This window comes from Hyla sarda, chromosome 6 (assembly GCF_029499605.1).
Source record: "Hyla sarda isolate aHylSar1 chromosome 6, aHylSar1.hap1, whole genome shotgun sequence".
Classification (NCBI taxonomy): domain Eukaryota; kingdom Metazoa; phylum Chordata; class Amphibia; order Anura; family Hylidae; genus Hyla; species Hyla sarda.
Window position 1 is genome coordinate 38,847,290 of NC_079194.1, and position 17,225 is coordinate 38,864,514.

General features: G+C 43.6%; 1 protein-coding gene across 2 annotated transcripts in view; it reads right to left on the reverse strand.

Annotated features, from left to right (window-relative positions):
• The window catches only part of CFH (complement factor H), a 300,746-nt gene that overhangs the window by 99,039 nt on the left and 184,482 nt on the right, over positions 1 to 17,225 (reverse strand). For both annotated transcript variants that reach the window (XM_056523538.1, XM_056523537.1), the window contains one exon: positions 1,419 to 1,601. In XM_056523538.1, the coding sequence (XP_056379513.1) occupies positions 1,419 to 1,601 (183 nt within the window). The remainder of the gene's footprint in view (positions 1 to 1,418; positions 1,602 to 17,225) is intronic.

A 17,225-nucleotide genomic window follows, 5' to 3' on the forward strand; every position in this document is an offset into this window, starting at 1 on the left:
GCAAAACAAAATTACTCCAATATGAACTCTGTTCTTAGAAGAGAGTCAGGGGCTCCCCTAAAAAATATGTCAAAAGGGCATAGCACAGGGCATGTGACAGTGATAGATCGAAACTCCTGACACAAATTGGGGCAGAGGGAACATCACAGAATAAGATCCATTGCATTGATACCTTTGATGGATATACAGATCAAATTATGGGGATTTCCAATGATGTTTAGGATGTTTTCTACTGACCTTGCCTGTGTGAGTTCTCTCTATATGGACTGCATACTTCAACAAGATGTGGATTCGTTGATATTATGCTGTCTTGAAGCACTTCTCTTCAGGTCAGATGTCAGCATGTGACTGTTATTTACATATTGTTTAGGGTTTAATTAGAGTATAAATTGACCTGTAAGTCCCACTAACTTATAATATTAAGTCAGTATAGTTTATGTACCAGTCCACTACTTGGACTTTATTCTGGGGTTAATAAGCATGTAGAATTAATTGTAACAATTTCTTTATAACATACAATATGTTCACATAATCCGTGGTGAATTTATTAAGTGGTCCGGGGTTCTACTTTTTATACTTACCACAATTCTGTTTATTCAATGTAAATTATGTGTGTGGCATTACCTATACACTTTATTATAGTATTTATAATATATTATTTTATTATAGTAGTGGCAACTTACTGTGCAGGTGCATCCCTGCTCCGATACATTCTTGGTACGATCCTACTGTCAGCTGATTGTGCATGCGTAGATTGTTTATCTCTGTACAGGATCTTCTGCGCATGTGCGATTGACGTCATCTGACACGAAGGGGCAGAGAGCCATCTGACTTACAAATAATTACATCTACTTGCCAATCAGGAATCTCCTCACAATCAATATAACCAATCAATGCAGAGCTAGTGTTACATGTCATCAAATTGTGTCCCATACTAGGTAGATGCTAAATAATATCTGTCATACTCACGCGTCCAATGACACATGTGTAAACATGTTAGCTAGTTAGCTTGTGATACACATTTTGTTTGATATATTGAGCTGCAAGGAAAGGTAAGGAAGGACAGTACTGTACACATCTCTACCTCAATTTCAGCATGCAGCTAGGTAGATAGATAGATAGATATATGAATAATTCTTTTTTGCATGAACACACAGTAGAAATCATACAAGGACTTGCCATAGTCCCTATTTGCATATACACTATTTTCATGGCTATGACCTCAAAAAGGTCCATAACTGAATGGCTCCACCTTTGACCCTTAATTCACTACCCTGCTTTTTCTGTGTATGTTGTTATCCCTGGCAGCCATGAGTATAACGAACATTCCCTCTGTGCATTATAATCCTAATACTGATCAGATTTTCTTTCCTTTACGTCATTTGTGCACACACTGTAATGAAGTATAATGGACATACCTAGACAAACTGGAGCTTCATCCCAGACGCCATTTAAACATCTCACAACCCTGTTTCCTTTAAGAATATAATATTCTGGGCATTTATATTCCACAGATTCACCAGATTTATAGAAAGGTTTGTTAAAGCTTATGGTGTCTCCATATTGTACAACTGGCGGTGGATCACACTGCTCACCGGTCTCTGAAAAAGAAAGATAATGAAGTAAATTACTAATTAAATATAATCATTTCATAATATAATAAATCATTTTAGTTTTGGTTTTCTCTTTGTAGTCCCATACTTTAATGTACAGACATGTCAGCATTTCTTTAGCAGCTGCAGTATTCTTCTGGTACTACATTGCTCAAACATAAAGGGAACACTTAGGCTAGGTTCAGACTACGGAATTTTCGCCGGAATTTTCGCTTTGAAAATTCCGGCAGAAATTCCGCTTACTATAATGCATAGTGTAGTGAATGGTTTTCCGTTCACAAATTCCCACTTCGGAATTTGTGAAGCGGAAAATCCGGATGAAAAATCCGCTAGAAAATGTCCGCCTGAAGAAAGGGGTTGCTCTTTCTTCAGGCGGAAATCCAAGCGGAACACATAGCAGTCTATAGGAGACTGCAGTGTCCGCGTGGTCCTATTGCCGACTAATTCAGTCGGCGCAAACGGAACTCGGAATCTCCGGACGGAAATTTTCTGCCCGGAGATTCCGTAGTCTGAACCTAGCCTTAAACAACACAATGTAACTCCAAGTCAATCACACTGTACACTCAGGAAGCAACACTGATTGACAATGAATTTCACATGCTGTTGTGCAAATGCAACAGACAACAGGAGGAAATTATAGGCAATTAGCAAGACACCCCCAATAAAGGAGTTGTTCTGCAGGTGGTGACCACAGACCATTTCTCAGATCCTATGCTTCCTGGATGATGTTTTGGTCACTTCTGAATGCTGGCAGTGCTTTCACTCTAGTGGTAGCATGAGACTGACTCTACAACCCACACAAGTGGCTCAGGTAGTGCAGCTCATCCAGGATGGCACAACAATGCAAGCTGTGGCAAGAAGGTTTGCTGTGTCTGTCAGCTTAGTGTCCAGAGCATGGAGGCACTACCAGGAGACAGGCCAGTACATCAGGAGATGTGGAGGAGGCTGTAGGAGGACAGCAATTCAGCAGCAAGACCACTCCCTACACCTTTGTACAAGGAGGAGCAGGAGGAGCACTGCTGAGCCCTGCAAAAGGATCTTCAGCAGGCCACAGATGTGCATGTGTCCACTCAAACAGTCAAAAACAGACTTCATGAGGGTAGTATGAGAGCCCATTCTGCTGCAGCCAAATGTTAGCTGCAAGTCAATAGGGAACTGGCTTTTTTTCATCCTTTTGTCATTTTTTGGCTTTTTTTGGACTCAGTGGGTGATTTTCAAAAATGACCTCATGTTGAGACTACGCGTTTTTTCACAAAAAAGCCATGTGGGTTTTAACATTGGCATTTTTGCGGGTAGTTTTTCATTTTTTTTTACACTTAGATCACAAATGTATTGATAGATAAAGAAATATCTACAATTCATCAGCCTAAGGAAAAGAACAGGACCAAGGAAGAACAGTACAGATTGCTACACTGTATCTCTGCCGCAATTGCAGAGCGTTGCACCGCCTTACAATCAATATCTATAGATTCCTCTTTTGAGCAATCCAAAAATACCCTTTCTTCCCATATAGCCTTTTAAAACTACTCATGAGCTTTATTCTTTATTGGGGAGATTTATCAAAACCTGTGTAGAGGAAGAGTGGTGCAGTTGCCCATAGCAACCAATCAGATCGCTTCTTTCATTTTTCACAGGCCTCTTTAAAATTGAAAGAAGTGATCTGATTGGTTGCTATGGGCAACTGCACCACTCTTCCTCTACACAGGTTTTGATAAATCTCCCCCTATATTACTACACACTATAAAAACAGTTAGTGCAATAGTCCTTTGTTATTCATCAACACTGTGTATCTGGAGGATTCACTTAGTCCTCAATACATGATAATACATGATCCATACTCATAGATGTGCCAGCAGCATAAATTAGGGCTAATCAGAGGGAGGCAGAGTAGGAACTTTTAACATAGTGTGTGCTGCAGGAAGACGCAGCCATCTAGGAGTAGAGATAATGTATTGAGGACTAAGTGAATGCTCCAGATACACAGTGTTGATGAATAACAAAGAGCTATTGCACTAACTGTTTTTAAAGTGTGTAGTAATATAAAGAATAAAGCTCATGGGAAGTTTTTAAAGGACATATGGGAAAAAAGGGTATTTTTGGATTGCCCAAAGGAGGAATCAATAGGTATACTTATTGGAGCAAACACTCCATATACTGGTCTTGACCAAGTGTTTAAAGCCTTACTGTTGCAGCTTGGGCTCCGGCCGCACATGTCGGCCGCGAGCGCATTGTCCCTGCAGCCGGTGGGGCCGGGATTCACATTGCGAAATGCACCTGCATGCGAATCCTGGCCCGTCACTAGTGTTGAGCGGCATACGCCATATTCGAATTTGCGATGTTTCGCGAATATATGGACGAATATTCTTCATATATTCGCTAAATTCGCATATTCGCAATATTCACATTTTATTTTTGCATGTGCGAAAAATTTGCATATGTTAAAATTTACATATGTGAAAATCAGCATATACAAAAATTGGCATAAGCGGAAATTTGCATATGCGAAAATTCGCACGCCAGCCTCACACAGTAGTATTAGAGCCTTCTTTACACCACACAAGCTGGAAGCATAGAGGGATGATCACTGTGATGTGTACTGTGAAAAAAAAAAAACGATATTCGCAAATTCGCGAATATGCGATATTCGCGATTAAAATTCGAATTGCAAATATTCACGAGCAACACTACCCGTCACTTACCATGCTCCTCTGCCATCTCTTTAACTGTGTCTCAGCTCCAGCACGCGATTCCCCGTCTCCTAGGGCGCACGCGTGCCGGAGCTCTGAAAAAAGGGCCAGTACGCCCATAATAATGCGTAACATCCGACACTACTCTATAAGTCCCTGCACCTCCCATACTTCTCTGCCGGATCTTCAGTGCCATTTGCCGGAGAGAAAGCATTCCCATTGCCTGTTTTGCCATTCCCGTGTATCCAGACCTTCCTGCTACGTTTTTTGACTACGAACCTTTGCTGCCTGCCTTGACCTTCTGCTACGTTTGACTACGCTCCAGACTCATCCTTCGGTACCTTGCCTTGTCCATTTATCTGTGTGGTCGAGCCGAGTCGGGGGGTAGCGACTTGGGGGTAGCGGCCCGGCCATGGATCCAACTGGGGTTCATCTGCCAGATAACTCGGATCTTGCATCTATTGTGGCGCTCCAGTCACAGCAATTGGCCCAGCAGGCACAGCAGCCTAACCAGCTATCCGTCATGATGCAGCAGTTGCTTTCTGCTCAGCAGCACCCGCCACAGCCACAGCCTCCTCCAGCTCCAGTACAGACTCCCGCTGCTGCAGTCTCCTCCGGGACCAAGCTCCGTTTGTTGCTTTCAGAAAAATGTGAGGGGGATCCCAAGTCCTGTCGTGGTTTTGTGATGCAGTGCTCCATGCACATTGAACCCATGACGGATCACTTTTCCACGGAATGTGCAAAGGTGGCTTTCGTCATTAGGGTGCGTTCACTCGCTGAATTCAGCGAGCCAAGATTCCGTCTGGGGGCCACCGCCGAAAATACTTTGGCGCTAGGGCCGCAGGGCACTGAGCCGTCACCATTGACGGCTATGCAGTGCTCGCAGAATCCGCACAAAGAATGAACATGTTCTTTCTTTGCGCTGAAATTCCGCAGTGTAAACAGCTCTTGCGGAGACCCCTTCACACTAATGTTAAGTTCACACCGCGGAATTCCGCTCGTGGAATTCTGCCCATGGAATTCCGCGGGAATTCCGTAGTGTGAATGTACCCTTAGTGTTCTGTCTAGAAGGGCTTTGGACTGGGCAACCCCGCTGTGGGATTGCAGTGATGTCGTCACAACTAATCTCCAGGCATTCCTGATGGAATTTCGCACTGTCTTCAAGGAACCTGCTCGAGCATCCTCCGCAGAGACAGCTCTACTGAATCTTTCTCAGGGCAACTTCACTGTTGGCGAGTATGCCTTCCGGTTCTCTACCCTGGCGTCGGAGTTGTCCTGGAATAATGAAGCTCTCTGCGCTACCTTCAAGAGAGGATTATCAAGTCAAATTAAGGATGTCCTCGCTGCTCAGGAATTGCAATCTACCTTGAACGAACTTATACAATTGGCATCCCGAATAGATGTCCGTTTCTCCGAGCGACGAGAGGAACTACAACAACAAAGGCAATCTGCACGACCTCGGCGCTTTCCTCGTCTGGTGCCAGTCTTCCACCAACCACCACAACCTTCTTCAATGCCTCCCGCAGTGGAGGCTATGCAAGTAGATCGGTCTCGCTTGACCCAGCAGGAAAGGACTCGCCGACGAACTCTTTGTCTTTACTGCGCCAGTGCAGACCCCTTCCTTAAGGATTGTCTTCTGCGTCCTCAGCCACAGGGAAACGCTCGCGCCTAGGGTTCGTAGGAGAGGCCCCCTAGGTTTGAATTCCTCCTTTCCTCGCTTAAATTTGACAGTCCAGCTTCTTCTTCCCTCCAAAGAGATAATATCCATTCTGGCCTTCCTGGATTCTGTCTCTAAGGGAAACTTTATTGATGCCTCTTTGGTGCATAAGTATCGTCTGCCTATGTTTCGTCTTCTGAAACCCTTGTACATCTCTACGGTCAATGTAGAAAAACTGGACTGTACCGTGCTATACCGCACATACGTGTAACTAAGTTGAAACCAACTTCTAGACCTCTGCCCGGTTCGCCTTCTTTCCTCCAGGACTTTGCTGATGTCTTCAGCAAAAAGCAAGCTAAAATATTGCCTCTACACCGTCCCTTCGATTGCCCTATAGATTTACTGCCTGGCACCACTCCTCCCAGAGGCTGAATTTACCCCTTGCCTGTTCCAGAAACCCAGGCCATGGCAGACTACATCCAAGAAAACCTACAGAAGGGGTTTATCAGGAAGTTCTTTTCTCCTGCTGGAGCTGGCTTGTTTTTCATTGAGAAAAAAGACAGTTCTTTGTGACCTTGTATTGACTACCGTGGTTTGAATAAAATTACTGTAAAGAAACGCTATCCACCACTTCTAATCTCAGGATTATTTTATCACCTCAGAGGTGCCAGAATCTTCTCAAAACTTGATCTTCGTTGGGCATATAATTTGATTCGTATTCGTAAAGGGGACGAATGGAAGACTGTGTTTAATACCCGTGATTGACATTTCGAGTATATTGTCATGCCATTTGGACTCTGCAATGCTCCAGCAGTCTTTCAGGAGTTCGTCAACGATATTTTTCGAGATCTTCTATACTCTTGTGTCGTTGTCTATTTGTCTCTAGACCTGATCCTACCAAGCCTTTTTTCTTGGAAGTGGATGCTTCCTCAGTTGGAGCTGGGACAGTTTTAACACAAAAATCTACTGAGGGAAGAACTATAACCTGCAGATTTTTTTCTAAAACCTTCCCCCGGCGGAGAGAAATTATGTTATGGGAGATCGCAAGCTCTTAGCCATAAAGTGGCGTCACTTCTTGGAAGGCTCGGTACATCCTGTCTCAATTTATTCAAACCACAAGAATTTGCTTTATCTTCAGCCTGCCCATCGTCTCAACCCATGACAGGCCCGATGGTCTTTATTTTTCTCCAGATTCAACTTCTTCATCCACTTCCATCCTGCAGAAAAGAATGTCCGAGCTGACACTCTTTTCAGGTCTTCAGATGTGCACGACAATGAATCTCTTCCACAGCTTATTATCCTGCCGGAGCGTCTCATTTCTACAGCACCAGCAAGTCTCCAACATCTGCCTCCTGGAAAAACACCCGTATCTTCTCGTATGAAACTCAGAGTCTTGAAATGGGGACATTCTTCTCTTCTGGACGGCCATCCTGGTATTCGTAATTCCCTACAGCTCATCTACAGACATTATGGGTGGCCAACTTTGAAAAAGAATGTCGTTGATTTTGTTTGGTCCTGCTCAGTCTGTTCCCGGGACAAGACTCCCTGTTCCAAGCCAGCAGGTCTTCTTCAGCCCTTGCCAGTTCCTGAGCTTCCTTTGTCCAATATTGCCATGGATTTGATTACAGACATCCATCTTCCCATGGTAATACTGTCATATGGGTGGTAGTGTATCGATTTTCTAAAATGGCTCATTTTGTTCCGTTACCTGGCCTTTCATCAGCACCACAGCTTGCCAAGATTTTTCTTTTTCATATCTTTTGCTTGCATGGACTCCCTTCCCATTTGTTTCCAATGGAGGGGTTCAGTTCGTCTCTAAATTCTGGTGGGCCCTATGCTCACGTCTACAAATTAAGTTGGATTTCTCCTCAGCTTACCATCCCCAATCCAATGGACAGGTCGAGAGGGTGAATCAGGTTTTGGGGGACTATCTACGCCATCTTATTTCTGCATGTCAAGATGACTGGGTCGATCTGCTACCTTGGGCAGAATTTTCCTACAATCACAAGGATTCCAATTCCACAGGTGCTTCTTCCTTCTTTCTGGTCTATGGACTTCACCCTCGTCCTCCTCATCCTTTGTCATCTTCCTCTGGAGTTCCTACTGTTGATGAACAGGTACAGAATTTTTCTTCCATCTGGCAAAAGACACGTCTTTCACTTCTACTGGCTACTTCTCGCATGAATTTTCAGGCAGACAAGAAGAGACGTCCTCCTCCTGAATATTCTCCAGGCGACAAAGTCTGGCTATCTACTAAATATATCCGTTTCAAGATACCCAGTTATAAACTAGGTCCTCGTTATTTGGGTCCCTATAAAGTCAAGAAACGGCTCAATCCTGTGGCTTATTCCCTTCATCTTCCCTCCTCTCTCCGGATCCAGAATTCCTTCCATGTTTCCCTCTTGAAACCAGCCACCTTAAAAAGGGACATCTCTCCTTCTCCCATCTCTGCTACCTCAGATGTGTATGTTGTTAAGGAAATCTTAGACTCTAAGTTCGTCAGAGGAAAACACTTTTTTCTGGTAGATTGGGAAGGTTTCGGTCCTGAGGAGAGGTCTCGGGAGCCACAGGACAATATTCTGGACAAGGACCTTCTCAAGATATTTCTGAGCCGCAGAAGGAGGGGGAGACCAAAAGGGGGGGGGGGGTACTGTTACAGTTTGCGTTCCAGCCGCACATGTCGTATGCGAATCCCAGCCCCTCACTTACCATGCTCCTCCGCCACCTCCTCCACTGTGTTTAAGCTCCGGCGCGTGTTTCCCCGACTCCTAGGGTGCGCGTGTCGGAGCTCTGGAATTTAAAGGGTCAGTACGGCCATAATTATGTGTAACACCTGACACTACTCTATAAAACCCCTGCACCTGAACACCCACGAAGAAAAACCCTACAACTAAGTAGGTTACTGTGCAATAGAACTAGCACCACCGAATCAAAGAAGATAGATGCACAGGACCATAATAAAGTATAAAAAATATAAATTTGATTGAATTACACTTGAAAAAGCAACATAAAAAACATATATCTGAAAAAATTGTTAGAAAAAAAAGGGGAAAAAAAGCAGTAAGGCACCAGAATACAGCAGAGAACTAAGTGGATAGAGGGTCTGACAAAACACAGCAAAAAAAAAAAAATAAATAAATAAAATATATATATATATATATATATATATATATATATATATGCCTAAGACAGTGTGGGTGTACAAAAAATATCAAAAAAGACTATCAATGAGTCATAAGACACCAAACTGTTAAACAGGACATAAGAAATATATAAACACACTAATGGATGCCAGACCATACCCACCAAACCCCAACGATCGTTTCGCTCACAATGTGCTTCCTCAGGGGGCGTGACATCCCCTGAGGAAGCACATTGTGAGCGAAACGGTCGTTGGGGTTTGTTGGGTATGGTCTGGCATCCATTAGTGTGTTTATATATTTCTTATGTCCTGTTTAACAGTGTGGTGTCTTATGACTCATTGATAGTCTTCTTTGATATTTTTGTATACCCACATTGTCTTAGGCATATATATATATATTTTTTGCTGTGTTTTGTCAGACCCTCTATCCACTTAGTTCTTTGCTGTATTCTGGTGCCTTACTGCTTTTTCTTTCCTTTTTTTCTAACAATTTTTTTCAGATGTATGTTTTTTATGTTGCTTTTTCAAGTGTAATTCAATAAAATTTATATTTTTTATACTTTATTATGGTCCTGTGCATCTATCTTCTTTGATTCCGTGGCACAAGTCCCTGCACCTCCCACACTTCTCTGCCAGATCTTCAGTGTCATTTTCCTGAGAAAAAGCGTTCCCATTGCCTGTTTTGCCATTCCCGTGTATCCAGACCTTCCTGCTACGTTTTTTGACTAAGAACCTTGTCGGGTCGAGCTGTGTTGGGGGTAGCGACCTGGGTGTCGCCTGCCGCAGCAAGCCCATCCGGCTTTGCGGCGGGCTTTGGTGAAAACCAGCGGCACTTTAGACTCCGCTCCCCGATACAGTCCGAGTCATCTGCCACACAGGTTATTATCCAAATTATAGTTGGAAAATGTAAAACTAGTATAGACAATTCAAGGAAATAAGTTAGACAGTGTAGAAAGATGCTCCCTGGACGTGTACATAGAAATACTATATTTTCGGCAGAGCATAGCACTAGGCCACTTTAAAAATTGCATTTAGCTATTTATAGTAAAATATATATCAATAATAAATTTGGTCAGCTGACAAATGTGTTTCCCAATTTATTATTTTTTACTACAGTTCTAATATGTGGAATGTGTTATATTATCATTATCTTGCTATTTCAGCGAATAAAATACAGGTCAACTGGTAACTCCATAAAAGGAAGGATGCTGATTGATTTACAGTCTTGTGGTTAACCACAAGTCCCTCAACATTCTAAAATCAATTAGCATCAATTTGACCTTATTTTATTCAATTGTCTGAAGCGGCAGATTTGAAAAATGAGAGCTGACATATCATGTAAATGTTAATATCCCACATTAGACATATTATAGCGGAAAAAAATGAATAAGCTTCAAATACATTTGTCACCTAACAATATTAATAATTAAAATTTTATAGAAATGTTTAACCCCTTAACGATGCAGGACGTAAATGTACGTCCTGGTGAGCTGGTACATTTACATCCTATGCATAACCGCGAGCATCAGAGCGATGCTCGCTTCATGTGCGGCAGGTCCCAGCTGCTGATAGCAGCCAGGGACCCGCCCATAATGGCCGACATTCATGATCACGTGGATGTCCGCCGTTTACCCCACAGATGCCGTGTTCAATACAGATCACGGCATCTGCAGTATCACGGTACTTTAAATGGATGATCGGATTGCCCGCAGCGCTGCCGCGGCGATCCGATCATCCAGCATGGCGGCCGGAGGTCCCCTCACCTTGCTCCGGCCGTCTTCTGGGGTCTTCTGCTCTGATCTGCGATCAAGCAGACCACAGCAGAAGATGACCGATAATGCTGATCAGTGCTGTGTCCTATACATAGCACTGAACAGTATTAGCAATCGAATGATTGCTATAAATAGTCCCCTATGGGGACTCTTAAAGTGTAAAAAAAAAAGTAAATAAAAGTAAAAAATTATACAAAATGTAAGTAAAAAAAAATGTGAAAAAACCCCTCCCCAATAAAAGATTAAATTGTCCCATTTTCCCTATTTCACCCCCAAAAAGTGTAAAAAAAAATGTTATGAACATATTTGGTAAATATCCCAACTATTAAAATAAAATGTTAATAATACCGTACGGTGAACGGCGTGAACATAAAAAAAAAAAAGAAAAGTCCAAAATAGCTGCTTTTTTTAATATTATTTTATTCCCAAAAAAATTGATAAAAAGAGTATTAAAAGTTTTATATAAGCAAATATGGTATCAATAAAAAGTACAGATCAAGGCACATAAAATTAGCCCTCATATTACTGCTTATACAGAAAAATGAAAAAGTTATAGGTCTTCAAAATAGGGGGATTTTAAACGTACTAATTTGGTTAAACAGTTTGCAATCTTTTTAAGCACAACAGTAATAGAAAAGTTTATTATCATTGGTATCATTTTAATCTTATTGACCCAAAAAATAAAGAACACATGTAATTTTTACCGTAAATTGTACAGCGTGAAAACAAAACCTTCCAAAATTTGCAAAATTGTGGTTTTTTTTTAATTTCTCCACACAAATAGTATTTTTTTTGGTTGCGCCATACATTTTATGGTAAAGTGAGTGATAGCATTACAACGGACAACTGGTCACGCAAAAAACAAGCCCCCATACTAGACTGTGGATGAGTTATGATTTCTTTAAGGCGAGGCGGAAAAAACAAAAATGTAAAAATTTTATTGTCTGAGTCCTTAAGGGGTTAAAATAAATAAAAAAAACTAAATCTTATCGCTCTTCTTTTCTTTCTCCTGGCTCGTTCAATTCCCTGCCAACTCGCAAAAACCCTTCTGATCTTCAAAATCAAATAAAATTTTATTTGAAAAAAAATATGAATTTTGTTTAATACTTAGTCCTGCATTCTGACCGTATAACTCCTACAAAATTCTGCAAAAAACAAACAAGCTGAAAACTGCAATTTCCACAGAAAGGTAAAAACGCCAGAAAAAAAAAACTGAAAAAATGCAGGGATATTTTGTGGCAGCTTTTCTAGCATTTTTTAGCCTAAAAAAACACCAGAACTAAACCTCAGTGGAAAATAAATCTATTTCAGAGGTGATGCTTTAAGGGGTATTCTGCCCCTAGACATCTTATCCCCTATCCAACGACCCCGTGATCTCTCCTCCAGCATCCCCCGTTCCTCAGCTGCCCAGAGCGAGGATTGCTCTGTGGCTAATGAGGGGCAATACAGGTGATGGAGTATCTTGATGTCATGGCTCGGCCCCCTTGTGATGTCATGCCCTGCCCCCTAAATGCAGGTCTATGGAAGGGGGCATGGTGTAGGCTTTCATTGAGGGGGCAAGGCGTGATGTCCCAACAGGGCCGACCCGTGATGTCCCGATACTCTATCCCCTTTATCGCCCGTCATCCACCATGGAGCAATCCTCGCTCTGTGCAGCTGAGGAGAGATCATTGGGGTACCCAGCAGCGGGACCCCCGTGTTCAGACATGTTATCCCCTATCCTTTGGATAAGATGTCTAGGGACGGAGTACCCCTTTAATGTAGGTGTAAAAAATGTGGATCGGAATGGATTTTTTTCATGACACTAGATCTGATGAAAGTCGATTGGGGGAGGAGGGGGGGGGGGTAATTGAGAGTATTATGTGTATAGGTAACTGAATAAATTGCTATATTGCTCATTCTTATACTGCAGAGAATCCAACGTGTATCACCACTCTGTAGTGAATCTTGTTTATTCATGTGCAGACAAGTAAACACGAAGAAGCGATGGTACAGGAAGACAGGGTAGGGGCATTGGTTTTTAAAGCGCTTCGGCGGGCCTCTGCTAACGTCAACACATACTGTACTGGGGCTTAAACACAGGTGGGTATATGTACAATCAAAGTGCAAACAACTAACTAGGGCTGGGAGTAATAACTATTTTCATATTTTAGCTGGACGCTTATTGTTTCAATTAATCTACTAATCGGATAAAAATAACCAAAGTGGAGACGAAGATAATTTGTGAGTTAGATTAGGGAGGGGGGGGGGGGAGGGGATCGGACTAAAGGTCTTCTGTGGGTTTTCAGTAAGGGATGTGTGGTATCCCAGTACCAAAGTGGGCCCTTTCAGGTAAACGTTGCTTCAGATGCCTGCGCTAAACCCTATTGTTCAGGTGAAGACTTAACTCCTTGAGGACACAGCCCATTTTGGCATTAAAGGGGGTACACCATCCCTAAACATCTTATCCCTTATCCAAAGGATAGGGGATAAGATTTCTGATCACTGGGGTCCCGCTGCTTGGACCCCGTCCCCCACCCCCCGAGATCTGTGCTGCGACACCCCAGTCATCCGGTGCACAGAGCGAACTTCACTTCATGCTGGATTACTAGCGATGCAGCGCCGGAGGCATGTGACGTCACGGTAACACCCTGCCGTAACATCCGTCTATGTGTAGCCACCTGCATTGTTTGGAATAAAGAAAACAGCATCGCTTCTTTGGTGAGTGATCCGCATCTTTCTTTGAAGCTCCTTCTATGTGTTTATATGAAGTGACTATTTAGTGTGAGCACCACCACCTGTCTATTTTATGCTAGCAGCACCGACTAGATGACCGCCTGATTAAAGGAATATCTATCCCAAGGCAGTGCCAGGTGAACTTCTGTATAGTTGTGGTATCATGTGGCAGAGAGTTCCATAGTCTCTCTCTTACAGTAAAGAATCTCTGTGATGATGATGAAACCTTCTTTCCTCTAGACTTAGAGGATGCCCCCTTGTTATAGTTACTCACCTAGGTATAAAAAGATCAATAGAAAGATCTCTGTACTGTCCATTCATATATTTTTACATTTGTGATCAGATCGCCCCTAAGACGTCTTATATTTAAACTAAATAACCCCAAGGTTGATAACCTGTCTTGGTCCTGTAATCCTCCCATACTAATAATTATTTTTGTACCTGTAATTATGCACTGCATCCTCTTCAGTTCAACCAAGTCCTACTTATATAAAGGTGCCCAAAATTGGATACTATGTCCTTGTCACAAGCCACTATGCTTCTCTTGATACATCCCATGACTTTGTTAGCCTTGGAAGCCGCTGCCTTGTACTGGGTACTAGTTTAGCTTATTGTCCACCAGTACCCCCATGTCATTTCGGTAGAAGTTTTACCTAATGTCTCATTATTTATCACATAATTGCACATTTTGTTTTTATGTCCCAGTCAAGTCAAGGTACGGTTTCACAAATCACTGTAAAGCAAGTGTTGATTCAGCAAGGTCTTGACAAAATGCCATCTTAGCTTCCCCATACATCATTGGGTGCTTCTCTATAGCTGCTGTAAGGCCCCTATGATGACCACTTGGACACAGATGCTTGAGGCAGGATCCAATGAAATGGTCATTCTCTCCACAGTAAAAACACAACCCCTTGTTCCTGTGTATCCTCGTGTGCTCTTCCAGGATGAAGGGGGTGATAAGATGCATAGGTTTCACCTCAGGCACAGGTGAGTGAACGGGCAAGAAACAAGGAACAGACACAGGAGGAGAGCTGGGAGCAACAAACAATTTCTGTCTGTGTTTACACAGACAGAATGTTGTCAGGAGAAAGGTAAGTAACGTACATGTCTTTTACAGAGCCAGACAAACCCAATGTAAACTGAAAAACCTGGATCAGGTCATTCCACACATACATTTTACAAAATGTAGTACAATAATCCTCTATGGGCCTACAACCCTTCTACAAGACCCCTATCTGTGACTAAGCAAGTGCTGCTCCGTCAGGCTCAGCACACACCAGACTTAGTCAAGAAAACAAAGCATCTGTTGAGGACAATTCAGGGGTGTCAGTGTCAAGGATAAATACCCAGTATTGGGGACCCCCTTGCAAAAGGAACATAATAATCCTAACTCCTTGGGCCTCAGTAAATGTTCCTGCAAGTTTTCAGTTAACAGTGGTTGTGGACAATCCTTTATTTCTGCATCACCTATTGCTCTTGGGAAGGGTGGCAATAGGCCTATCAAGATTACAGAATTTAACCCTCACCCTGGCATCACGAGTGACAAGGGTTAACAGGGCCCTTTATAATCCCGAACAGCAACACCCTAACTACCCTACACCCCACAAGAAAAAGAAAAAGGAGAGAGGGAGCGCTCCATGGTGTAATATCACCAATGATGGCAAACGCTAAATGTTAATAAGCGCTTACCATAAAATGTTGCGCCAGCACAACATGGAGGGATTGTATATCAATAGCCCACTGCAGCCATTCCACAAGTAACCAGAAAAAGCCACAATCCACCTCCAAAAATGGAACTTCAGGCGCTGAGGGACCAGGTAGTAATGAGAGCAAATAACTTTATTCCCATCATGCAACGCGTTTCGCGCATCTGCGCTTCATCAGGCATGATGCCTGATGAAGCGCAGATGTGCGAAACGCGTTGCATGCTGGGAATAAAGTTATTTGCTCTCATTACTACCTGATCCCTCAGCGCCTGAAGTTCCATTTTTGGAGGTGGATTGTGGCTTTTTCTACACCCCACAAGGCTTGATCCAAAATCTGCCACCACAAGCCTTGGTGTGATTCGGGTGTGTGCCTACTGCTGTTGCCACCAGTGAAAGTGTACTCCCCCCCAGAAAGTAACAGACTTTATTCATGTGTCGCAGACCGCATTACAGTGTACAAGAGTGGTGCGTGTGGTGCAAGTTGCAAGGGGGCCATGCGTAAAGTAAGGGGGAGGCGAAAATTAATGCGCAGCAAGAATGTGTAAACTGCGAAACAAATTCATGCTACGATCCTCTGGCTGGTCAGCCCAGGAAGAGTTAACCTGCTACCAGAGAAGCGTGCAAAAAAGGCCTGCGCTGCGCCACGTGCTGCCCCTGGGCGTGGCTGCCAAGTTGCTGTGTCCCAACCGAAAGGGAACTTGGAGACACAGGAGTTGTTTCTGGGAGGACTGGAAGGTGGGGCTGCACCGATGACGTCCTTCCTGCCGGCCGCCATTTTGGGGAAGCCCACTATAAAAGACACCACGCACAGCGACCTCTTCAGCCTGCATAGGGAGCCGGAGAGTACAGACATGGCGGAGAGCAGCGTTCCACGTGATGAAGAGAGCAAAATGGCGCCGGAACAGCGGAAAGTTGTGGCAGTCGCAGCCCGACTTTTCCAAGAACTTGCTGACCATCTGTAGTGGTTGTCAGTAGATGAAGAGAGGGCCTGCAATCTTCCCCCACTGCCTGAAGATGACGACGATTGGTCAGACACACCTCCAGCAGAGAGCGCAGGGACACCTAGAGGTGCATCACCGGTGAGATTGTCCCCTCACCATAGAACTTGGGGCTCGTGGGCCGAAATCCCATCGGAGGAGTCTGCAGTGAGTACACCGCCAGAAGCGGCCTTTTCTTCCTCCTCCAGCCCTGAAGCTAAAATACCCCTATCTACTTTGCCAAGTGCAAGACCATGCTCACCATATTTGCGCCAGTGGATCTTTGGGGACAAGCCGGGACTCATCAAGTATATGCACGCGGTTCTACAACCTATACCTGGGAAGCCACTCCCACCAATTCCAGCCACACAAAGGGCAAGGGCCCGTCATGAAGCTGGCTGAACTGATTGATAAATTAAAGGCCCGACACAGAGAACTGTACTCCCCTAAGCATGTGTATTTGCCTCCTGAGGAAATAATTTGTTACCAGGAGAATACTAAAGAAATGGAAGCATTATTCATCCGCAAATGGGACCATCCCCGAGAAGGGGAGGAGCCTCTAGAATGACAAAGAGCAACTGTGGCCAAGTTTGACAAGGTCAGAGGTTATGGGACACTCCTAGATTGCCATACAGGGCAAACCATCCTTGTAAACCGGCGACCAGTACAGAGGCCATATTTTCATAAAAAGTTCTACTCCTTGGAGGTGGGTGACATTGGGGAGTACAAGACCAACAGCCCCAACACAGCTTCCCTTCAAATACTTTCCATCTACAGATTGGGAATCGGATCCCTTCAACCTAAGGCCGAAATGGTCTGCTCCTGATGCCTACACCAACGTACTCAAGGAGGAGGAGCCTCCACAGCATCAATCATCTTCTGTGTACAGTAAAGTGCCAAGTCCTGCTCAAGATTAAGAAAGTAAGCCTAAATTGCGGGCACCAAAGACCGTACCT